Raw genomic sequence first — 27,012 nt, 5'->3', positions numbered from 1 at the left:
AGTAACTAGCCCGTATGGAGCTGGTGCTAGTGGTGACCTCTGGGGAAGCATTTTCGGACAAGGTGGTGAGAGACTGTCCCACCTCTTTTAGAGGCTTTGCAGTCCTGGTGCTGTTGAATCCGAGACTCCTCAATGGCTAATTGCTGCACCCTGGTAGCCTCCTGCTGAGCTGCTATGGCTGCCTGCTGAGTCGTGGTAGCTGCCTGCTGAGCCAAAGTAGCCTATAGCAATGCCTTGATTACATCCTCTGTGCTACCTCCTGGTGCATGGGAAGGGCAGAATGTATCCTCCTTAATCAGCAGACGATGTCCCATATTAGGGTTCATAAGATTTTACAATATAAAGTCTTTTCCCCAAATTGGGTACCTGTCCCTTTAAACTTTCAGACAGTCTTTTGGCTGCAACTAAAGTGCTATTTCTGCATTCTGCTCCATATTTCATAAGATCATATTGGGGTTACCATTTTCTGGGGTAGATGGCTGCTTTTCAGACAGATCAACCGAGGATATCACACAAATCAATTGTTTTTGCTTAACTAGCCGCATCTAATTTTATTCATTGGGCATAAAAATAAACAGAAACAAAAGCCTGTCCGGCTTCTTACTTATACACGGGAACTTCCTCTCTAAACTGAGTAACCTAATGTTGCACACACATACAAACCAATCAAACTTACAGATCACAAAATGCAGTATCTCTCAGGAATTGAGAGAGTGAATTAACTGCCTAGCAGCCTTTTAAAAGCATCTGATCAGGTGCAACTCCTAAATACTCTCGACTTGCTAGCTTGTTGGAGAAATGAACCATGAATGGAACCCACCCTTCTCTCTTCATATCCCAGGAACACTTAAACCGGCTATTCCTACAGGCGAGCACACTCTTTGGGAAGCTTTTTCCTGCACACAGACTATCTCCCTGGGGTTGTTAAAACACAAACGACAGAAATTCAGGATTTACAGTATATATCTGCCATTTACTACTTTCACAAAAGGAGTGGTTTTCCACAGGCCTCAGAGAAAAGTTAGGTATTCAGCTGACAGTCTGCAGGGCAATGCTGCAGACTGGGTTACACATTTGTACAGGAGTGCAACTAGCTTAAGGATATTCAAGTGGAGTATATATGTGTGACAAAATAATAGTATAGAGTATGATTTAACTTACATATTTTTAAGTGGTTCAGATGTATCTTTTTCCACAGCTAACAGCAGCAGACAGGGTATGTCTGCAGTGAGACTAATCAAGCAGACTACCTGAAGTGAACTTCTCTATAAAGACCAGATGGGAGTGTCACCTGTCCATCAAACTAGAGCTGTACGAGCAGTGTGACCGATGCTGAAGAGACTGGCCAGTGACTAGGGAGTTTGTCTCTGTTAACTTAACATCAGGGTTACAAGAAAGTGTGTGGAATTCTGAGTTGCAAACTATTTTGCCATCCTGACAATTAAAAAGGAAAGTATAAGCAATAAGTTGTCGTGTATGTGTCATCAGAAGGGTGCTTGTGTTGCTATATATATATATACACATTATATATATGTATGTAAACATATATATATGTATATATGTATATATATATATATATATATATATATATATATATACACACATACATACATACATACATACATACATATATATATATATATATTAGGGATGTGCACCGGCGACTTTTGAGGTCTCGTGTTTTGTGTTTTGGATCCGGATTTTCGTTATTTTTGAGGTTCGGATTTGTCTCGCAAAACACTTGACGAAAGGTCTCGGTTCGGAGTTAAGGTATTGGATTCGGATTTTTTTTGAAAAAAACATAAAAAGTTTAAAAATCAAGTTTTTGGGCTTATTTTCACTCCTAGGCTATTATTAACCTCAATAACATTCAATAACAAGCATTTCCACTAATTTACAGTGTATTCTGAACACCTCACAATATAGTTATTAGTCCAAAACGTTGCAACAAGGTATCTTTCTGGACTGCGTAGAGGAGTGGGTCACCACAATATATTATAAACCCTGAACTTTTATGATTCGCACCAATAATTGTACCTGGACTGCGTAGAGGAGTGGGTCACCACAATATATATTAAAAACCCTGAACTTTTATGATTCGCACCAATAATTGTACCTGGACTGCGTAGAGGAGTGGGTCACCACAATATCTTAAAAACCCTGAACTTTTATGATTCGCACCAATAATTGTACCTGGACTGCGTAGAGGAGTGGGTCACCACAATATCTTAAAAACCCTGAACTTTTATGATTCGCACCAATAATTGTACCTGGACTGCGTAGAGGAGTGGGCACTGGGCACCACAATAAAATATATAAAAAACCTTCAACAGATCTGCATTACACTACACATACGGCTGCTCCTCCATCCTCTCCATCATATACATGTTGGAGTTTTAGCGTGTGACAACCTCTTGTTTTTGATAATGTCAGTGCATTTTGAATATTTTTCAATTTGCCCCACACCACTGAATGTACTTTATCTATGATACGCAATACGCATCTATCTATCTTGACTGCGTAGTGTGGTGGCCCCGGTACACAATTTGGTACCGAGGCCACAATATAATTAAAAAACCCTCCACGTGTCTGAATTCCACCAAACAAGTATCTGGACTGCATAGTGGGGTGGCCCCGGTACCCAATTTGATACCGGGGCCACAATACCTCCTCCAAACATGGTACAGACAATTCGTCATTGAGAGACCCCAGACAGACAGGGTCGAAGTGTTATTGTTTGACTTTGTAAACCCAAAAAAATGTCCCTGTTGCACATAGTCGTGCAATGAAGACTGACTTTTTTATTTAAAGGCACGATCTTTAAAGTGTAGTGTTTGTAAGTCTAAGTCATATTATACTTTTGGTAAAATTGGTTTATTTTGTTCCTCTTTATGGTAATTAATTAGTAATAGAATTAAAGTAGGAAATAGAATTAAAGTATGAAATAGAATTAAAGTAGGAAATAGAGTGGTATAGAGTTGTAGTGTGGTATAGATAGAGTGGTCCACACAATATAATAATAAAACCCTCAACTGGTCTGAATTCCACCAAACAAGTATCTGGACTGCGTAGTGGGGTGGCCCCGGTACACAATTTGGTACCGAGGCCACAATATAATTAAAAAATTGGGCATCAACTGTCACCGTTGTTTAATATCTGATACACCTAAATATGGACTGCACAGTGGAGTGGCCCCGGTAGTAAATTTGGTGCCGGGGCCACAATACCTCCTCCAACTTCCAAGTGTAGTGTTTATAAAGACACACAGCGTCGAAGTGTTATTATTAGTTGACTTTCTTAACCCTAAAATTGTCCCTGTTGCAAATATTCGTGCAATGGACAGTTACTTTTCTATTGAAAGACTCAAGCTTTCAAGTGTAGTGTTTATAAAATATAAACAACAATACAGTAGTTTTAGAGCACGTCAATACCTCTTGTTTTAAATTATGACACGGCATTTTACTTTTGGTTTAATTTCTTGAATTTTTTTACATTTGGTTTTACTTTTTGAACATGGCAAACGACTGTTGCTTGGTCATATAATGCAAAAAAAAAAGGTCCAAGATGGAATTGTCCTTGGGCCCTCACACCCACCCTTATGTTGTTGAAATAGGACATGCACACTTTAACAAACCAATCATTTCAGCGACAGGGCCTACCAAACAACTTTGGCTGAAATGATTGGTTTGTTTGGGCCCCCACACCAAAAAAGCTATTCATCTCTCCCTGTACAGACTAAACAGGCTCTACTGAGGCAAGATGTCGTCCTCATCCTCAACCTCTGATTCCTCTCCCCCTACAGTGTGTACTTCCTCCTCATCACACATTATCAATTCGTCCCCGCTGGACTCCACAACCACAGGTCCCTCTGTAGTATCTGGAGGGCAGTGCTGTACTTCATTGAGGAATTGATTATTCATTTTTATAAACATCATTTTTTCAACGTTGTGAGGAAGCAACCTCCTTCGCCGCTCACTGACCAGGTTCCCCGCTGCACTAAAAACTCTTTCCGAGTACACACTGGAGGGGGGACAACTCAGGTAAAATAGAGCCAGTTTGTACAGGGGCTTCCAAACTGCCTTTTTTTCCTGCCAGTAACAATATGGACTGTCTGACATGTCTACTTGGATGGTGTCAGCAAAGTAATCATCCACAATTTTTTCTATTGTGACAGCATCCAATGCAGCGAGAGTAGACATGTCTGCAATGGTTGGCAGGTCCTTCAGTCCGGACCAGATGTTATCAGCATCCCCGCCAGTGCCTCTTTTGGGAAAACTGAGCTTTTTCCTCGCAGCCATAGATGTGGAAGAAAATGAGGGTGGAGCTGTTGGCATGTCATGGTCCTCTTCAGAGGACAATCTCCTGACCAGCAGGTCTTTGCACCGCTGTAGACTTGTGTCCGCCGGAAACAGAGACACAACATACGCTTTAAACCGAGGATCGAGCACGGTGGCCAGAATGTATTCCTCTGACTTTAAAAGAGTGACCACCCTCGGATCCTGGCAAAGCGTACGAAGGGCTACATCCACAAGAGCTACATGCTTGGTGTAATCGCAATGGCTTACCAGCTCCTCCCTCACTTTCTCCAGCTGCTTCTGCAACAGCCTGATCAGGGGAATGACCTGACTCAAGCTGGCAGTGTCGGAACTGACTTCTCGTGTGGCAAGTTCAAATGGCTGCAGAACCTTGCACAACACGGAAATCAGTCTCCACTGCGCTTGACTGAGGCGCATCCCCACTCCTTTGCCTATGTCGTAGGTGGCTGTGTAGGCCTGAATGGCCTTTTGCTGCTCCTCCATCCTCTGCAGCATATAGAGGGTGGAGTTCCAGCGCGTCACAACCTCTTGTTTGAGGTGATGGCAGGGCAGGTTCATGCTTTTTTGATGTGCCTCTAGTCTGCGGTAGGCACTGGCTGAATGCCGAAAGTGTCCAGCAATTTTGCGCGCCACCGCAAGCATCTCCTGCACACCCCTGTCACTCTTGAGGTAATGCTGCACCACCAAATTAATGGTGTGGGCAAAACATGGGACGTGCTGGAAATTGCCCATATTTAATGCCCGCACAATGTTACTGGCATTGTCTGACACCACAAATCCCCATGAGAGTCTAAGTGGGGTAAGCCACTGGGAGATAATTTCCCTCATTTTCTCTAATATGTTGTCAGCGTTGTGCCTCTTATTAAAGCCTGTAATGCACAATGTTGCCTGCCTTTGCATGAGCAGCCATTTTGTAGATGCTGCTACTGATGCAGCTGTTGCTGTTGCTGCGGAAGGGGATGCATCTACCCAGTGGGCTGTCACAGTCATATAGTCCTTCGTTTGCCCAGAACCACTTGTCCACATGTCCGTGGTTAAGTGGACAGTGGGTACAACCGCATTTTTAAGAGCACTGAGGACACTTGATCGTACTTCTCTGTACATTTTTGGTATCGCCTGCCTAGTGAAGTGGAATCTCGAGGGGATTTGGTACCGGGGACACAATACCTCCATCAACCCTCTAAATCCCACTCCACTGATGGCGGACACCGGGCGCACGTCTAACACCAACATTGCAGTTACAGCCGCAGTTATACGCTTTGCAATAGGGTGACTACTATCGTATTTGGTGGTCATGGCAAACGACTGTTGGACGGTCAATTGTTTTGTGAAAGACTTAGCGGTCTTACGACTTCCCCTCTGGGAAGATGACCGACTAACAGCAGCAACAGCAGCAGTGGCAGTAGTAGGCGTACCGCTGCAGGATTCCTCGGATGAATCCCGTATTGAGGAGGACTCAGTCTGGCTGCTGACTTGGGCTGCAGGACTGAATCTGATGGAGATTGTGGAGGAAGTTGACGAGGAGGGTGTTGCTGGTGTGTATCCAACTGGACCACGGGATTTAGGTGTCCCTGTACCGATGAGGGTCCTAGCCCCAGTTCCTGAACTAACCACTGAACTATGAAGGTTATTCAGGTGACGTATAAGGGAGGATGTTCCTAGGTGGGCAAGATCCTTACCCCTGCTTATTTGAGCTTTACATAAGCTACATATTGCCATACATTGGTTGTCTGGATTTGGATAAAAATAACTCCAGACCGAAGAGGTGCATTTTTTGGTCTTCAGACCAGGCATGACGATGGGCTTTTTCATCCCATGGACATCAGCTGTTTCCCCCCCTGGTGCCTCATTTACAATAACCACATCACCATCCTCATCATCAAGTTCCTCCACAGCGCCAGCTACATCATCAATAGCCTCCTCCCGAGCCACCTCTTCCCGTACAGTGATGGGAAGGTCAGGCTTGACAACCACCAGCACCCTTGGACTCGCCTTGGGGATTTGTGATAATTTCTCTTTAGAAGGCAGAGTTGTTTGCTGTTTTGTTGCTGACAGCATAACTCTCTTCAATTTTTTGTAGGGGGGGGAGGAGGAGGAGGGCTAAGATCCGTGGGTGAAGCTGAACCACTAGTCATGAACACGGGCCAGGGCCTAAGCCGTTCCTTGCCACTCCGTGTCGTAAATGGCATATTGGCAACTTTACGTTTCTCCTCAGATGATTTTAAGTTTCTCTTTTTGCTACTTTTTCTTAACTTGGGCTTTTTGGATTTTACATGCCCGGTACTACGAGATTGGGCATCGGGCTTGGAAGACGACGTTGATGGCATTTCATCGTCTATGTCATGACTAGTGGCAGCAGCTTCAGCATTAGGAGGAAGTGGGTCTTGATCTTTCCCTACTTTATCCTCCAAATTTTTGGTCTCCATTATATGTAGCACAAGATACTGCAGAATGTGTGAACTTGGTAATATTGCAGTACCAATGGACTTATACTGCTGGATTGGTTTTGCAAATTTGGTTATAATTATTATATATTTATTTTTTTTTAAATTTTTTATTTTTTTTTACTTTTTTTTTATTTTTAAAAAACTTGGGAATAGTGGGGAAATAACTATGCCCTTAGAAGCACAGAGCACAGGACACAGCACCACTGGACTGAACAGGACACGGCACAGGACCCAGCAGCACTACGGAACTCAGCAGGACAGAGCACAGGACACAGCACCACTGGACTGATACTGCAGAATGTGTGAACTTGGTAATATTGCAGTACCAATGGACTTATAATGCTGGATTGGTTTTGCAAATTTGGTTATAATTATTATATATATTTTTTTTTTTTACATTTTTTATTTTTTTTTACTTTTTTTTTATTTTTTAAAAACTTGGGAATAATGGGGAAATAACTATGCCCTTAGAAGCACAGAGCACAGGACACAGCACCACTGGACTGAACAGGACACGGCACAGGACCCAGCAGCACTACGGAACTCAGCAGGACAGAGCACAGGACACAGCACCACTGGACTGATACTGCAGAATGTGTAAACTTTGTAATATTGCAGTACCACTGGACTTTTACTGCTGAATGTGTGAACTTGGTAATATTGCAGTACCAATGGGCTTATACTGCAGGATTGGTTGTGCAAATTTTGTGGTAATTGAAAAATATTAAAGTAGTTTTTGGTATTTTTTAAAAAAACTTTTTTTTATTTTTTTAAACACAGGGGAATATTGGGGAAATAACTATGCCCTTAGAAGCACAGAGCACAGGACACAGCACCACTGGACTGAACAGGACACAGCACAGGACCCAGCAGCACCACTGACCTCAGAAGGACAGAGCACAGCACACAGCACCACTGGACTGATACTGCAGAACACAGCACAGCACAGCACAGCACAGCACAGCACAGAACTAAACAGCACAGAACTAAACAGCACAGAGGACCACCTAACACACCCTCCCTCTACCCTGATCAATGCCCGAGTGAAGATGGCGGCGACTAGCGGGGAATTTATAGGATCCGAGTATCGCGAGATCCGACAACGGGATTATGAGTCAGAGCCTCAGTTTCACTTTTGAATTTGGCGCCAATACCCGGATCTGTCTCGGATCCGACTCGGATCCGCAACGTTCGGGTGGGCTCGGATTTCATAAATCCGAGTGCGCTCATCCCTAATATATATATATATATATACATATATATATATGTGTGTGTGTGTGTATGTATGTATATATATATATATATATATATATATATATATATATATATATATATTCGTTCATACAGACAGAAGAATCTGTTTTCTAGCAGCTGAAGACAGCTAGATTTTCCTCAGGACATCAGTAGAATATTATGTCATTTTCTATGCCACTACTTAACCTGTACAAAATAGCATACACATTTAATACACTGGATTACAAGCAATAGGTCAATTGAGAAGTACTTTGGTAATTAAATTGGATTGACCTCTTCCAGCCATGTACGTTTTATATTAAAATAGCATCTAATGCTATAAACCTTTAAGCTTCACTTATTAATCTTGACCCCTTAAAAACTGTAACCAGAAGAGTGTTGCTATAGATACTTCGCTTCAAACGGTGGAAATTGAATGCAAACCCAGAGGATAAAAATCTTTTCCATTATAGTAGAGCACTTGAATCTATGACTTAAAGACCATGTTTTCAGTTATTCTAACAATAATTATGTATAAATACTTCCATGACTTTTAATATCCATAATGATTTACTGTAATCGGTATATTATCTCTTATAACACACACACACACACACACACACACACACAGAAATATAAAATAAAATAATAATAATAATAATAATAATATTTTTTATTAAAAAAAATATTTCTGTTTAATGTATAATTAAATCAAAATCTACCAAACTTGTTTAATTTAAATATAAAACCCCCAACTGCACTTACCATAGACTGGTAGCTATTGCTATATATCACGTGACCCTGGCCGTCAGCCGCTACTCCCTCCATTTTTTCTGCAGAATACACACTTAGCAGAGGTCAAGAGGCTCTAACCATGAGATGATCGCGCAAGCATACCCGTTCCTTAAGGCTTGTAAAATAAATAATGTCACTTTGTCTGACAGTGGGTTCAGAGGTCCAGTAGCATCACCTATCAGTCTATAATGAATGCAGGACCAGAGTAATGTAAAGCAAATAGAGAGGAGAATCACCATTATTCAAGGAAAATTCATATTTATTCATAGTTCATTACTCTAGGTTTCACATCTCCCATCCCATATATGTTTCGGTCCTTACACTTGTAGTATATTATCTTAACAAAGGCCCCTGTGAGGAGCGAAACGTCGATGTGATGTTGGATGTGAAACTTGGAGTAAAGACCTATGCATTAACTATGAATAAATAAGATTTTTCTTTGAAAACATATATATATATATATATTATTGGCCATCATGGTTACACATCTAGTAGTGGTTAGTGTCATGCAAGATATAATATGTGTGGTTGTAAGTGGAATTTCTAAACTCTAGAATTAAATTTATCCATTTCACACTAGGATTTGACTATTTTTCATTTACCAAGGATAATCCTGTCAAAATGCATTTTGTGGCACAGGAGGTTGAATTACCTTGACCTCTGACACTGCTGGCTATTCATTCCCTGGCATAAGGCATTTAATACTTGAGTATTGACCAGGGACACTTCCTATTCATCTCTACATGAGGAGAACAGCATTTCTCATTTAGCCAGAAGAAGGTATTTTTGCGGTCACTTGTGCATTTTAGTGCAGCCACAATAAGAACTGATAGCTGCATTGTAACAGTGCTGCAGGGTGCAGACATCCGAGAGCAGCCAACATTGGTGTTGGTAGGAATGCCAGCTTCCTCTAATCTATTGCTCCCCAACAGCCACTTGGCGTTCACTTAACACCAATTGGCTGTAGAGATCACATATAGACAGTATTTCGAACAATAACATCTCTAGATTTGATGGTTCTGTGGTTCTTGTTTGCTAGTCAACTAAACAATATTTTTATTTATGAAAATCCAAATATTTACATTTACTCTGTAGTAATAAAGATATAGTTAAAAAAGTGGCCATAGAAACAAATATAACAGTATATTAGCTTTAAAGATATGCTGAAGTGCAATTGGAGAGAAATTACCCTGGTCACTATGTCAGCTTCCTGCTGTATTCTGGGACCCAAGCGTTGCTTAGCAAGTGACACTTTGGTCTTCATACTGTTCCAGCGTGCAGGCATTGACTTATAGAGGACCTCACTGTCTGCGGGAAGAGCCATCTCATGTTTTCCTAAAAGAGTCACTGTCCTCTGCAACACAATAAACTGCACCTCCATTTCCGCTTGCTTTGACGAAACCTTTTTAATAAACAAACAACATGTATACTACATTTGTAATACATACATAATACAAATTTTAACAGTTATCAAAACAAGGCAACAGAAAAAAAGTATATGTCAGATATTCAAAGATTGTTGAGTTTCAGTAAAAACTGTAAACACTGTATTTTGTAACCTTTATCTTTCAGGCAAAGTTTTTAAAGAACAATATGTACCAACAAAATTAGCACGTCCTGCTTCAGTAAAACATGTTCTAATTTACAATGGGATGCAGACAAGTAAGTTGCAATCAATTAATCCTTGTTTGCAAAAACATAGAACACTAATACATTCTCTTCTACAGGAAGAGTAACTCAGTGGTTAAAGCACTCGTTGTATAACAATAACAGTTAGAAATTAGGTGGTTTAAATCTGTGCCAGCTCCACATAAACTTGGTAAATTTCCCAATAATGGTATTATAGATCTCTTTAAAGTTCACCTAAAAAATGTCTGTTTTCCTGCCAGATTCACAGACACTGCCGACTTTTGTACGTTGGGAGACAGCTATGCTGACTAAATAACCTTAGAATATACAGGCACACAACACATTTATTTTTGGTAAATATGCCCATTTGTCCATCAAACACATACATAGGTACATGCACATTTTGTTCTTTTGAAAGCTGCCCCCATAAAAAATAAATTGCACAACCTTTTATGGGATTATAGGTCTAAAAGAAAAGGTGCATTGGTAGGAATGCTGGTAAAAAGTATAAAAAACATGGGTAATAGTAACAAAATGTCACATCAGCTTCCAGCCCAATATCGCTTTGGGACTCTCTTAATTCATATTGACTTGTAAGTGTGTTGAAATCAGGGCTATTTTTATTTAATGTTATGTATTAAATAGAAAAAGAGGGTGTTTATTCTCCATCTAATATAAATATATGATCAACCAACCAATTACAAAAATCAAAAATTAATTTATTAAATACACACATATAATATAAAGGATTAAAATCAAATAACATACAATAGACCACTTTTCATTCTGGAAAACACTTGACACTTTAAGAATCACACTCTTATTAAATGAAATCCGGAAGTGTATTACTATCATATATTTGATTTTATTACACTGGTGGAATTACACTTTTCTGTACAAAGTGCGCATAAAAGGTACAAAAGTTGTCCCAAAGCATAGGTCAACATTTGATTGCTGCCACCTTCAAGCACAAGTGAAAATCTAATTGCTCAGCATATCTGCTCTGCTAACTTGGAAATGCTACCAAAAATATGTGCTGTCCACCGCTTCCAACACAACATTTCCCTTCTGCATGTGGGCACAATATGAAATGCATAATTATGTCCAGTCCGGAGGGAACATCCAGATCTGCCCAATTTCAGACAGGTCCTTTCATCAGAAGATGCAAACATCCCCACCTATGCAGTCATATTTCTAATCTATTCCATGTGTTATCTAAATAAATAAATTCACGCAAAAAATAACTGCACGTGCCACAAAACGCCATTTGCGTTATGGATCCACATTTTTGCAGCTATCTGTGAATGACCCTTGATAAATGAAAAGTTAAAGTAAACTTTAACATTAATTACAAGTTAATATTCTAAAGAATGATCCACTATAGTAATACATTTTGGATCTTAATCTGGAATTAACAGTTTTAAGATCACATTTGTTATTTTGGCTGTCAGGGTCTTAAAAATGCTATTTATGAGTAGCTGCTTTTTTATTAAAAGGTGAAGTTACTAACAACTCTCCTTGTGTCTCAGGAACGAAAAACTAGACCTCAGGCACAAATGGTCAGGGACACTGTACTTAATTAATACTATGTACACTATTGCCTAAAACCATATGTTGTCAGAAAGACACACAGACAACTGATTATTGTATTAGACATTGAAAAAAAAAATCTATGCTCAAATGTTCAAAAGGAATGACCTAGATTGAAAGACCAAATAGGTCATACAGTGCCACATTAGCCTATGATGCAGGACATTGCTGTCTGATGAACCTAGAGCTTGGACTCTAGTTATATTTGCTAGCCAATCATAAGAACTGGCAGCACTTCCCTAGATGAGGATTTATCTCTTATTAATGCTTGCTGAGGGCGAAACTTGATGTATAACTGTACTAAAGGCCAGCCAGTACTAATTGTAGTCACATCCAGTTATGCTAAACAGATCACATTAACAAAAATAAAACAGGTCAATGGAAAGGAACTCTTAAGCTATTGCCAACAGGACTGATACCTAATTTGTTTAATTATAATAAAAATAAACATGCCTCACTGAGCTATTACGCTTATGTTTTTATTGACACACTGTGGTACAAGTATTAATTGAATATAGAAATAAAGGCAGCTTTTGTCTTCATTAAAATCTTCATGATATATGCCTGTTGGCATTAACCTTTTAATTATATAAACTATGTATATATAAAGTGACATTATAGTCTACCATTGACACACTTATTGTACAGACCACTCTACTGGCAATTAGACAAGCTCAGTACATTTGCACAGACTACAATGCACAGAGCACATTGCACATAATTTGCACACACACTATTTCAAAGACTTTATTGCACTGAAATTAGTTTTATTTTCAAAGACCCCAGAGATATTTGCACAAAACTTGCCCCAGTTTTAGGAGATGTTGCCCAGGTTACCTATACAAGTTACAGAACGTGCTGCACACATCCTAATGTCATTTGCACACACAGAGACATCTACAAATACCCTATTTCACCAACTCCATTGTACAGCTTCAGTGGTATTTTCACAGACTCTATAGGCATTTGCACACTAAATAAAATACTTAGTGGTCAGTGTCTCCAAGTTTCTGAACTCATTCTGTGACCTCCATCAGTTTCTGTCCATTTCGCCAGCACTATGGTTTGTCCATAAAAGTTACCATGCGTTACTCTGCACATAAGGGACCTTACTGCTTAGTCACTGCAGTGCGAGAGTGGAGTTCCAGAGACTTGGAGCCACTGCCCGTCAACAATCTAACTTACTGCACTGTGAAAATGTCAGATAGCAAATAAAATGCTCAGCAATCAGTGGCTCCATTAGTCTGACATCACACTCCCACACTGCAATCAGTGATCAGTACAGTCCTGCAACAAGGCTCATTCACACCTATCTGCTAATAATACCCTTTACCCATTTTCACCACCGCATACATGTGAACAAGCTCTGGTATTGGAGAAGTGTAAAGAAGTCACCCAGGGGTTCAAATACTTGAAGTTACTAACTCTCGGTTATCTAATTTTCTGCATGACATTTTCACAGTGCAGCAAACAAGAAGCTTAGTGGTACCTTTAAAAAATGTGTGTCAGTGTTAAATCATATAACATGTTAACATAATGATGTATTTGTTTTTAATCAGCGTGATCTAGCCGTTCCGAATAAAAACCTTATCAGTTACAATAAGTTACAACGATTGCAATATATATGTATTTGCTACAGAACTGAATCCATTCTTATCGAACATTTATCACACTTCACTTTATATTGAGATCACAGATGTATATAGAAGCCATTCCATAGAATTACCAGTCAAAATTCTATGATTTCAAGAAATCAAAGTACATCCCAGTAAGACGAATGTATTTAGTATATAGAGCCTGCTGAACAATAAGCATGACTACATAAATACAATACTATAACATTGTATAAACACTTGTATTTTGGTAGAGTTGTAAAGTTTTACAGAGATTGTGAAGATAACACTTGTATTAATGAAGATAGTAGAACTCCTAGGGGTTTGTCCACACTGGCGTGTGCAATTAGTTTTTTTATAACGTTAAAATGCAAATAAATAAAACTGCATAAAAAAAACACTTTGTATTTGAATACATTTTACATTCATTCAATATAAGTTTCTGCATGCATTTACAAATGTATTCAAGGTATATTTTTAAACCTGCGTCTCCAGCAAAACAATACGTTGTTGTCTTGTTCAAGCCAAACGCATATGTAGACACTTCCTACCCACAACCCATTACATTTGCTATGAGCTCTCATTGAAACAAATGTAATTTTCTACTGCATTGACAAACAACAGAAGCACTGAAACACAACGAGAAGCATTCAATAAAATACACTACAGCGCAATGCAAGTGAAAGGCACATAAAAATACTAATACGCATTGTCTCATTTAGTACAATTACTTTATTTTACTTTTCTATTTACGTTTTCTTACCTTGCATTTGAAACGTATGTTAAATGCAAAATTTTAACACCAGCGTAAAATATCAATACGTTAACAAACAGAAAGGTGAAAATAAATAATATCATATTGAAAGGTGTAAATAAAAGCATATTACTTTTACCTCATTAAAAAGGTGCATCATCCTCATGAAAGACCCCGTATCTCGCTCTTCTCCTGTTATGCTTTCTATCTGGGGCTCGGTCCTTCTCAAGAAGGAATCTAAGCTTTTTAATGTAGCACATGTCTAAAAAAGAGAAAACAAAGAGAGTCATGCTGTATCAACTCTTTCTGGCTAATATAAATGGCATGATGAAAAATAGAGTAAGTAATCAATAAATAGAAAGCAGTGCATTTAGTAAAACATTTGGAATGGCATGCAAAATCCAGTAAATAAAAGTTGTCTGAAGGTAGAAACCTTACTAAAAAGGAAAAAAAATATAAAAACAAATCATAATAGTGGCAATCACTGCATTGCAAATCTACTTGTCACAACTGTATATCATCATCATCATCATTCATTTATATAGCGGACACAGACAGACAGACTAGGGTCAATTTTGATAGCAGCCAATTAACCTACCAGTATGTTTTTGGAGTGTGGGAGAAAACCGGAGCACCCGGAGGAAACCCACGCAAACACAGGGAGAACATACAAACTCCACACAGATAAGGCCATGGTCGGGAATTGAGCTCATGACCCCAGTGCTGTGAGGCAGAAGTGCTAACCACTACACCACCGTGCTGCCCCTCTATATTATGTGTTATTAGACATATATTACTTCATTTTGCAGTGGCAATTTATTCATTTACTCCAGACATCTTATCAGTGGTGAAACTACCATTGATGCAGCAGGTGCGGTGCTCCAGGACCCATGAAGATAATGGGGCCGGCTGCATGGGCAACTAGCGACCTGTGGGCCCCAGTTCCCTCCTCCACGTTTCCCTGGACCGGGGCCCATAGTTGCTAGTTCTGCCTCTGCATCTTCTTGTTTAGATTACAATACATGCATACACACTTTTACATGTGAGTAGATAGCAGGGCAGGTTTAATACTGTATGGATTATTAATATTAATAACTTGTAATTTTATTGATAACTGGTAACAGGTTAATTTCACCAATTCGAAGACAACTGTTAATGATGTTGTAACAACTATCTTTATGATAAGAAGTCATTATATTCTGCACTATTGCTCACATTAAGCTAGAAATACATATATTTATATTTTGTGGTAATTAATAATGGACAATAAAATGTTCATGTCCTTATATGTTACTGTACCTATGTATACATACAGTATGTACATACCTATACCAAGCACTTCACCCAACGGTGGCTGTAACTTGAACAGATATGAATAATAGAGACCACTGATTTCTATGACAACTGCACTAGTAAAGTGCTGCATTATATGTTGGTGCTATATAAATGAAATGCTAATAATAATAATAATGAATATTTTCTGCTTGTAGTATATTTTAGTCAGCACATGAAATAAATATCAATGAGTAGAGACACTGGTTCTCATACAAATCAATGGTATCTATGGTCAGATCCATTCAATCTGTTGTCAGAGTGCACTGCACACAGCTAAATGCTGCTGTCTGGGACCAGAAGGTAAGTTCTATTCAATTTTATGTGGGAACAACATAGCCTAAGTCATGCAAGGTGCCCCATAGGAAATCCATTCTTCCACATCCACTGAGAGGGTTAAAAAAAAAAAAAAATTCGGTCTGACAAATTTCTCCCTTTACTCATTTAAATATCAGCCTTCTGAGCCACATTCATTTAGTATTTTGTGCTGTACCAGGTACAAATAATGTGCCTACTTGTTACATTTACAGGACCGCCCCTATTCACCCATCACTACATAGCTATTCTTGTCATTTTCATACATAAAGCCACAGTCTTCATATGTGAATGCTGGTTCATTCGCACAAAAATGCTCAACAGCTGCTTCTGTGTTAATACTAACTTGACTTTAACACACTGAGATTTGGTAAATATCTTGTGTTAATACTTTGACAAATATGAATAGTCTTCTCTGTTTAGAAGTTGCAGTATTGGTGCAAACTGCTCTGTAGGCCACACATTCTGAAGAAGGCATTGACTTTCTTTATTTGCAGAGTCTATGTACCATGTACCATCTTTACGTGCATTTTTCAAATAGACAGTTTGTAAGTACTAATAAGACACAACCATGATAATCCATTTGCCAAATGTCATGTACGTAAAGACCCATTAATGTTCAGCACCTAAACCAGTAATCGTGAGTCACCTGGTCTATGAGGTATTTGGTAAAGATCCACATCCATTTAAGGGCATATGCACTGAGAACCTGCTTGATTGGCTGGAAATCCACCTGAATCCATCTGCATTGTTGATGATCTGGGAGTCTCTGAATGCTGTCTCTGGCAGCCTAATGTAATGAAAACAACATTACAAAATATTCTAACATTGAGAACAAAAATATGTATCTCCAAATCGAATGGTCTTGTGAGACATCTTTGAACCATTTCATATATAAATCAGTGAAGTTTCCTTAAAGTCTCCATGCAAAATCTCTGCAGCGCTGTCCACTCTATCTTCATATGCAATGGACACTTACTACAGCCTATGTTTTCAGGGAGAAAGCGGGGCGGGAAGGGGCGTTTGACCATAGTCCATTTACAGTAATAGCGTGCTCAAGCACACGCAGCCATTTCTGAATCAAGCTATGGGCATTGCAAAGTTACTTGTTTTTCTGCCATATCTCTTGCTCCAGCTACAGGACTAGTCCAAGTCCTGAGTACTAGTGATGACAGTCTTCTATGCATGTTATAACATGTGTTTGCAATCAGGTGCAACTGTAAAAATGTATTTTATGTTGAGTAGACATTAAGAACATCCTAATAAATGTATTTCATGAGAAGATAAGAACATTTACCATTTTATCATTAATGCCTATATTATTAACAGGTGACATTAATTCAATATTTTTTATTTTTTTATGTGCGTTCTTTTGCGAATATATAATCCACGTAAATATTGGACGTATACAGCAGTTTCTTATGTAGTAGAGCATAGCAGACCTACACCCGAATTCTTCAGCACTCCTACCTTCAGATCCGTTTGTCGTGGAATTTGGAGCACACAGAACCGATTTACGTGCGTTTTAAAACAAATGCATCTTGCGCTCAGTATGCGTGCTTTTTTTGAGTCAGGGCCATATAGTATAATAATCTGCATTGTGTACTTCTGAGGTAATCTGTTCCAGATCATTCATTCTAACTGGTGATCATCTATTTATAATCAGTTTTTAAAGACACATGGGGGTATGCTTACAAAACTGCGGGTTTGAAAAATTGGAGATGTTGCCTATAGCAACCAATCAGATTCTAGTTATCATTTATTTAGTACAGTCCGCAAAATGCCAGCTAGAATCTGATTGGTTGCTATAGTCAACACCTCCACTTTTTTAAACCCGCAGTTTAGTAAATATACCCCATGGTATTTACACACAAACCTTGTATGCAGAGATTTCAGAATCAAAGTCTTCTAACAGTGGTCCATGGGTCATTTGCACCGCTGTGTCTTTAGGGAAAATAAATGCTCTTTCTGCTATGATCAATGGATTGTTGTGAGACTTCATTCTGACATTATTGTTTCTGCATAAACCAGAGAGCAGACAAATTAGAAATCAATTTTTTACGGTATCTGCTTACTAAAAAAATGTTTCAATAAAATTGTTAACAGTAATTAAATACTTGCACTAGGTGACAGAAAAATACTGTAAGATAACATTTCTTAGACTGATAAACAAATAGACAGATAAAGCATAAATACTTCTCATTATATACAATAAAAAAAAGAAAAAGGGCATAATCAAGTTTCCAACTTGATGATAATATAAATCAGAGACTAATATAATAACACATCCTATCCTGGTAATAAACAGTGTCCCCCACTTGATACAACTGAACTGTATTGACTATTGAATGCAGTAATAGCCCTGGGTTTAAACAAACTACTGTCACAAAAATAAAGATTTAACATTTTGAATTTCTGATTTTGAGAAACATGTTGGAGAACCTGGCTTGAATCTCAGTGTCAGCTCTTTGTGACCTTGGATATGTCACTTTTTCTACCTGTGCGTCACAGCAATATTACATTGTAAGAAAAAAAATACTATTATGTTCCGCAGACTTTAAGTGGTTTACGTGGTTTAAGTGGTTTAATCCAATAAAATTGGTTTCTCTGCATTATATAAGAGACAGGTAGACATTTACTTACATCCTGATTATTGGTGCCAACGCACCCCCCTCAACTTCACTTCCTGGTGTGATTTCAACTCTCTGTTTTCCATGGAGGAAAAGTTGGAATTCTTTATTAACATCATTTTTCCATAAACAGGAATAATTGCCAAAAACCTCCAGGAATGCCTAAAATAAAAATAGCTTATTATTGCTAAAGGTGGTCAATATACATATCTCCTTGCTAAACAAATTGAGCACTGATTCTCAGTTTCTGACTTACAGTTACAAGTAAAGATGAAAGCCAGTAAAGAGAGAAATTTCTTTCCATCATCTTCTTCATTTGCTTTATTACGGCTTTCACAGATGACAAAACTGTATTTTTCTATATTGCTACCTGCACATACTCACAACTGAGAGCATACACAGAGAATCATCATGTCTAACATTACATAATCACTTTACTGTCATTATTTTACTATTATTTTTACTGTACCGTTTTACTGTAGTCTACCATTGTCATATTTTAAATAAAAACTAAATTTGAAAAACACTGCACTCAGCAATCATTAAGGTACATTTTGTATTATTATACTGAAGTATATAGTGAGGGGGGAATTCATTAGGGCCATGTTAGTCTAGAAATAACTCGGCCCGCACAGTATTACCGTTACTACGGTAAATTTAACGCAGATTTTTGTTGCAGCCCGCGGGGCTGCAAGCAAATATCGGCGTTAAAATTACTGTACTAATGGTAATAGTGCACAGGCCGCGTTATTCTCATTGTCTCAAAATGATAGTTATATTTCACCATAAATGGGCAGGGCAACAAGCACATTTTACTAAACTGCTATAGCGTATTTAGCTAAAAAGTCAGCCAACAATTGTAAAAGATGGTCCCGAAACCATTGGCTTCTGCAGATGCTCAGATGTAAAAAAGCTTATATACGGTGGCGTAGTGGTTAGCACTTCTGCATTACAGCACTGGGGTTATGAGTTCAATTCCTGAACAAGTGTACTGTATTTCTAGGCACACTTTACTCAGATGTAGTAAAAAGCTTCAAATGCACAAATATCCCACATGTAATTTTCTAAATAATTACCAGCTATATCTTGCTGGTGACAAATCACTGCATTAATCATAACATACAAGTTACACATTTGTGTAACTACTTATAGATTTTATACACTACAGCTCTGTGTTGTTTTCCATACAATTAATTTCTGTGAAGTCTGGTTTATATTCAACATTCCTAATTTTTAATTTTTAATTATATGGTTTATACCTGACAACAGTTCAGTACTTATTTGCTTGTCATTATTCACCACACTTAAATTATTTGTTATTTTATTCCTTTTTTTTCCCACAATCTTTTTGCTATCTTGCTGCTGAATAAAAGTCAAAAACCTCTCTAATGCAAAAGAAACAGCTCCCCTTAAGCACGCACACAAAAAAATAACATATACATGTGCAAAGTAGAAAGCACCTGCAGAGCATTTGCAAACAGCTAGTCACAAGCAGTTCACTATTGTTGAAGGTCTTCATCATCATACATTATTTTTATTTGTACCTACCCTTGACCACCTGAAAATAATACAGTTTGGACAGGTGTCTGTGTCCCTGTCTGCATCTGTTTGCAATTGCATGAACACACCCTTACTGTATTTGGCCTTTGTTAGAACGTCCCTTTCCTCCCCCTCCAGTCTCTCCAGGCACCAGCAGCCGTAAGTGCCAGAATCACACAAACCTGTACAGGTGCATATGCATGTGATTTCACACAATATACGCTACACAAACAGGTACAGTCCTCATTCTGCATCAGTCCATTGTGTCATATTTCAGTGTCAGTTTACATATAAGGTAACACCATTACTGAATGAGCAGACTGTACTGAAATCTTTGTTAGTTAGGTGAAGATGTGACTATCACAGACTGACATTTAAGAACTTAAACGAAAAATAAATGTTGGGTTTTTTATTGCTATTATTTATTCAAAAAAACATTAGGTTGCTTCTTTATTTGTCTTTCCACAGAAAGGAAGAAAAAGAAGATATCGGAAAGGATTCTTAAATCATGGAGCAGTACCACCATCTAGTGTTACAAACAAAGATGTGCATGTGACTAATGATGTATTGCTAAGAAAGTAGATACAAAGAAGCATTGCTCACCTTACACTCAAGGACACCATTCTCTACCTGCTGTAGGATGTGGCCAATCAATTGCAATGCTTCATTATCTTCTGATACATAATCTTGATAACCCACCTGAAAAATAGCCATGATTCATTTTGACTCCATTTATTGAAATATAACTTGTCAGAAAAACAAAACTTAAATTCTGTCACCTGATCCCAAAAAAAGACAATGTAATGGTTTTAAAAAGTCAGTGTCACTTCTGGTCAGATGCATCTAAACTATCTAAAATAAAAGTATAACATAATTGAAAATATATAAAATAATAGAATGCTAAACAGCTGTACTCCAGGGTTCAGATCTTGGGGGTATATTTACTAAACTGCGGGTTTGAAAAAGTGGAGATGCTGCCTATAGCAACCAATCAGACCTAGAGAATCTGCAGTTGAGTCCAGGGGGTAAATGTATCAATCTCCGGTTTCTTCAACTCGCGGGAGTTCGGCGAGATGACAGCTAAAATTTAAAGCAGTGCTACCTTGTGAAGGCAAGTTTCCCTTTACAAGGCAGCGCCGCTTTAAATTTTAGCTGTCTTCTCGCTGAACTCCCGCGAGTTGAAGAAACCGGAGATTGATACATTTACCCCCAAGTCTCCTTGAGGGTTTCTCTGGTGGAAACCACGAGTGCCATTAGACTCCATGCCCAAAAGGAGCTAGTGACAATTAGCAGAGCACCAGGGGTTAATTTCCTTATGCAGATCCTTACAGGTTGTAAACCTACGTTGCACAACCTGTGCCCGATTGGACAATTTTTCTTGCTGTATTTAAACCTGGCTTCACATTGTGTTTTGCAAGATAACTAACAGACTTTTACTTGTGCTGCGCTGTGCACTTGGTCCTGTGTTTTGGTAACTTATTCTGCTTTGATGTAGGTTTTACCACTTGCTTGTTTTCTATGTGTAGAGTATATATTTCTTCCCAAATATTTGACTTGACCGCCGGTTACAATCCTGTGGCTGTGCCTATGACTTTGCAGGCTTATAACTAGGCACACCAGGGATATTGAGACAGCAATATGATTGAACCAATGTGAGTAGTACATTTGGGAGCAGATTAGGCTCTTGTAAAGAGGTGGGTTTTCAGAGAGTGTTCAAACATTCGAAGGCTGGGGGAGTATCTGCTTGGACATGGTAGAAAATTTCATAGGTCACAGTAGTAGTAGCTTGCAAGCATTTATGAGATCAAAAAGATGGCATGTGCTCTATTGTTTAACATCTTTATAAAACGTAAGAATAGACTATATGAATTCTGAGAGGAAACCCTCAAAACTGTAAAGAATAGTTAAAAAATACTTGTTAAGTTTGGTGAACGGAAAGAGGCACCAAATTTAGTAGTGGGCTGTAAAGTTGTTTAAGCCAGAAACTTTAGACAGAAAAAAACACAACCATTAAGTATTCTTGCATTGGCCAATAAAACTGGCTCTAGCTGTAAATGAAAGAATCTTAGAAGATGAGTATTTCTGAAGATTTAGAACTACAGTAATTTAATTGTATATAAGTTATTCAAAAACTGCAATGGAGATATAGTAAACAATATGTATAGTTACCTTTGCCATTGAACTAAGTCCCTTTATTTGTGATCCACGAAATAGAAACATTTTGAGCCATTCCTCTATATTTTCCATAACACTTGTATCGGAAGTGCTTTGGTCAAGAGGTGGATTAAAGGCAACTTCACCATTAATCAATTCAACTTCAACGCTGAGGATTGCAACATGCTGTGGACAGGAGAACACATGGTTTCAGCTAAACAACCTAGAATGAAGTTAAAATCCTGATTTTCACTTCAACTTTCTTCAAAATAAAATGTAAGTAAATATTTTGCCCTCTATCAGGACCAGCAAAAGCCACATTTCTTATTCAATGGTGAAAACTTTGCATAAGCTTCTATACGGTCTCAGAGTAATGTAAGCTAACAATTTCTACTGTCCTAAGCAGGCTGCTCTAATTTAAAACACTTGAAGTAACAGATTTAAGTGTTCAAGTAACAGTTTCAGGAATAGTATTTAGCTCAGTAATAGTCAGACGTTGATATATAATAATGACAGATATTGGGTTTCTTTCTTGTGTCTTTCTACATTCACTCTTATATGGCTATTCTCTTGCCTGGGCTTGCAAAAGGAACAACATCATCTCATCCCTTACACAAATTAATATATCCATTTGTGGTAGTGTAATGTACACTAAAAAACACAATGGGCTTGATTCATTAAGGAAAGTAAAGCAAACAAATGATGATTACTCCTCAAACTATGTTGCCTTAGTTTATCTCATTATAGATACATTGCTGCCTGCATATATAGGATGAATGGAAATAATGAAATAATTAACAGGTGCAGGACTGACATTGTTAAAATATGATTGCATCCAATGAGATCAGAATGAAAATGAGCAAATTAGTTTTCGTTAACAAAAGTTGTTCTAACTACCAATAAAGTTACACCTACTAAATATAGCATATTCAAGATATATCAATATGAACTTTGTGGAGGTAAAGTCATCTTACATCAGAGTCCAGCAGAGTGTTTAGTAGTGCAGCCAAACTGGATATAGTTACTTTCTTCAGACCTTGCAGAACTATAGCATCAATGTGCATTATGAATTCCTGCCATGCAGGTGACGCTTCACTGATACCACAGGCATCAAAGGACTGCTCAACTAGGCTGTGTATCTTCTGCCCATCAGGAATAAGTAGACTTGTCAGCTCATGCTCGATTTCTCTAAAAGCACATAGATTAAAAATAAGTTTTTAATAGAATTACCTAATGTAGGGCTGTATACATGAATTAATAGTTGACCAAAAAATGTCAGGGACAATTTGATGCTGGGGAGGTTCATCTTAGAATGTCACACAGAGAACACTATCTAGTTAGTACCTTGTTGCACCTCATGAGAACATATTGAACATGACTATTATGTCATTGTTTGTGCATTTCATACTCATCTTAAGTAATTTTCGACTTATAGAGCCAAGTAAATAACAAAATATAGTGAGAAAATCTGTAAAATTGAAGAATTTTACAGTGCAATTGGTCAGTTTTGGGCAGCACAGTGGCCTAGTGGTTAGCACTTCTGCCTCACAGTACTGGGGTCATGAGTTTGATTCCTGACCATGGCCTTATCTGTGTGGAGTTTGTATGTTCTCCCTGTGTTTGCGTGGGTTTCCTCCGGGTGCTCCGGTTTCCTCCCTCACTCCAAAAACATACTGATAGGTTAATTGGCTGCTATTAAAAAAAATTGACCCTAGTCTCTGTCTGTCTGTCTGTCTCCCTCTCTGTCTGTCTGTGTGTGAGTGTGTGTCTATATTAACGAATTTAGACTGTAAGCTCCAATGGGGCAAGGACTGATGTGAATGAGTTCTCTGTACAGCGCTGCGGAATTAGTGGCGCTATATAAATAAATGATGATGATGATGATGATGATGATGATGAAGGCAGAAGAAGTTTAACAGCAACTTTAGATCAATTCTACTAGGTAAAATTTAGGAATAATGTTATAGTTTTCATCGAGAAAACATGTAAAAGTCATATTATCTAACAAATTGAGAAATATATCAGCTTTCTGGACACATGGGTCCCATAATTGCAGTCCCTTCTACACAATATTTGGTTTAACCTACTAAAAAATATTTCTGCTTCTATTTATATGTGTCCTGCAGTAAAAATAAAAAAAGCTCATGTTCAGGTGATAACGCCCAACACCTTGTAGACTCCAGATAAATCTGGGATAATATCAAATGTTGCATAACCCAGTCCTTTGTGTTCATTGTAATTATAAATCCAAGTCAAGATCAAGTAAATGTTATAGGGAAAGCTATTAACATTAACTTCACAATACAATCACACATATTCTATATTACATTAATAAAATGAAACACAAACACTTAAAAGAGACAATACCAGCTGCTCCACGATCTTGTAAAGGCATCACTCTGCATCTTTATCTATTTATGTCCCTTTAAACAGCTCTATGTATTCAAAAGCAGTTCTGGAGTTAAGTGATTTATAAGATAAATCAACCACACAGTCCAAAAATATACTGCTAAGTTAACTGTCTTCTGACAAAAAATGGAGGTGTGTGTGTGTGTCATACTTTATTCCTCTGCCATGTCCACCCCTCAACTTTACTGGTGGAAAGGGGGTGAAACCGCGATCTACGTAAATTTTGGCCCTGCATTACTGAGACCCCTTTCTTGCCCACTTCACTAGCAATCAGGCAGGATAGGAGAGGATGGCTTGCTCTCCCAGGAGTCCGGTACAACTACCCAGAATTTCAGTGTCTTCCGGACACTCCAGGAGAGCGGGCAACTTTGTGTATTTGTGTATGTGTGTGTGCATGTGTAAGTATTATTACTATTATTATTATCATTATTGTTGTTGTTGTGTTTACACTGCAACTCTATTGCTCTGTATCTTCCATCAATATACCAAACAAATAACTGTACAAAAATCTTATGGTACAAATATGACCACAAAACAAAAAATGAACACAAATGCACTTTTAACACAGTTAACCAGAATGATGTGCATAAAAGAGACGTACTTCTGCCTTATCACTAACTCAGTAATGGAATAGCTCCTGCTGAATTCTCGACAGGTGAAAATGTCAAGGGTTGTCGTGCACCATGCCGCGGTGAGCTCGCTAATGAGCTTGTTATTGTTTGTAACAATACTGAAGTTGTTATAGAGGTCTGTACAGATGTAGGAAGTAGCAAGTTCAGTATAATCTGCATTCTCATCCATGCTCCAAGTGAACACGCTCAGTCCATCTCTCAGGATCTGTTAGAAAAAACAAGGAGCTTAAAACTGATCCACTTATAGAGAAGACAACATAAAGATATTAGCAGAATTGGGAGTATATAACAAAATGTTAAATCAACAGTAGGCAGTCTGTGACTGTTCCAGCTCTCAGGAAGCTTGTGTTAAGAAACAAGCATAGCAATTTATTGCTCAATCTAGTGAACAACATATTTATCCAAATAATCATGAACAATATTTCTAGAATACAACAGAACAGGAATATGCTGACAATACCTCAAAGATCTTTAACAATTTCTTCTCAAACAGCGCCTTCTGGTGGTGAGATATTGTTTTTATTACTTCATTGTACTTGGATACCACTGTTTCCAAACGAGTAGACAGCATTTTAAACTTGTTAGTATCCATTTTGCTTATAAGAGATTCAAGTGATTCAGGCAGCTAAAAAAAAAAAAAATTCTGTTTAAGAAGCAGTTTACTGCAAGAAAAAGGCAGCGTTTGTTAGGAAACAAATCAGTGAGCTAGAATTCAGAAGCACAAATATACTGTTTACTAATACATGTACTGAAAGTTTTTAATCTCTATATTTTTGGAGATTAGTGCCTTGCCAAAAGTTAGAAGGACCTTTAAACTAATTATTGGGGGGGGGGGGACGACAAACACTAAGGTGTGTCTTATCTGTCTATTCCAATTTATAAGCATTGCTCTACAAAATCTATGGTTTATGCAACAGAACATTTTATCTGTATTTTTTCTGAGTGAAAGGTAATATTGCAGGTGACAAACAAATGGGTTCAAAAGAGAGTTTTAGTCCGCACTAAAAAAAAACTATCTACACACATAGCATCTCATTTCTGCATTTTACTACATTAGAATGGGTACTCTCCCAACCTTATTATATAACCAATACTACAAAATGAGTTTTGAACAAAAGAAGACTCTTGAGTCCACTACATATCTATTAAAAATATAAATTATTTACAATTATTCTTAAAATATACACATCTCTACATATTCAAACCTATGGCAGTGAAATATTACAAATAAAGATTCAGAGTTTTGTGAAAAGAAAAAAAAGGTGCTTAATTTCTATGAAATATGTTCAGACCCTTAGTAGGGGCCAAAATATATATGACAATTAAAATATGTTATCGCACTTTCCTACAGTGATAACATAGAAACATAGAAATTGATGGTAGATAAGAACCGCTTGGCTCATCTAGTTTGCCCATTTTTTAACCTATGGTAACCTCTAACCCTATTTGATCCTTTATTCTTTGTAAGGATATCCTTATGTCTATCCTAAGCATGTTTAAATTGTTCTACTGGATTAGCCCCACCACCTCTGATGGGAGGCCATTCCACTTATCCACTACTCTTTCTATGAAGTAGTTTTTCCTCAATTTTTCCAGTTTCGGTGCATGTCCTCGTGTTCTAATA

General features: G+C 38.0%; 1 protein-coding gene across 1 annotated transcript in view; it reads right to left on the bottom strand.

Moving 5' to 3' along the window:
* The window catches only part of LOC142139871 (uncharacterized), a 481,886-nt gene that overhangs the window by 399,522 nt on the left and 55,352 nt on the right, over nucleotides 1-27,012 (bottom strand). The window contains exons 16-25 of the mRNA XM_075197730.1: nucleotides 25,849-26,013; nucleotides 25,358-25,593; nucleotides 23,322-23,535; nucleotides 22,363-22,533; nucleotides 20,797-20,892; nucleotides 18,668-18,816; nucleotides 17,901-18,042; nucleotides 16,674-16,814; nucleotides 14,517-14,639; nucleotides 9,981-10,193 (exon numbers count right to left, since the gene is read on the bottom strand). Of these exons, the coding sequence (XP_075053831.1) occupies nucleotides 9,981-10,193; nucleotides 14,517-14,639; nucleotides 16,674-16,814; nucleotides 17,901-18,042; nucleotides 18,668-18,816; nucleotides 20,797-20,892; nucleotides 22,363-22,533; nucleotides 23,322-23,535; nucleotides 25,358-25,593; nucleotides 25,849-26,013 (1,650 nt within the window). The remainder of the gene's footprint in view (nucleotides 1-9,980; nucleotides 10,194-14,516; nucleotides 14,640-16,673; nucleotides 16,815-17,900; nucleotides 18,043-18,667; nucleotides 18,817-20,796; nucleotides 20,893-22,362; nucleotides 22,534-23,321; nucleotides 23,536-25,357; nucleotides 25,594-25,848; nucleotides 26,014-27,012) is intronic.

Source organism: Mixophyes fleayi, chromosome 2 (assembly GCF_038048845.1).
Source record: "Mixophyes fleayi isolate aMixFle1 chromosome 2, aMixFle1.hap1, whole genome shotgun sequence".
NCBI lineage: Eukaryota > Metazoa > Chordata > Amphibia > Anura > Limnodynastidae > Mixophyes > Mixophyes fleayi.
Note: the sequence above shows the minus strand (reverse complement) of the source record. Positions and strands in the feature narration are given on the sequence as shown.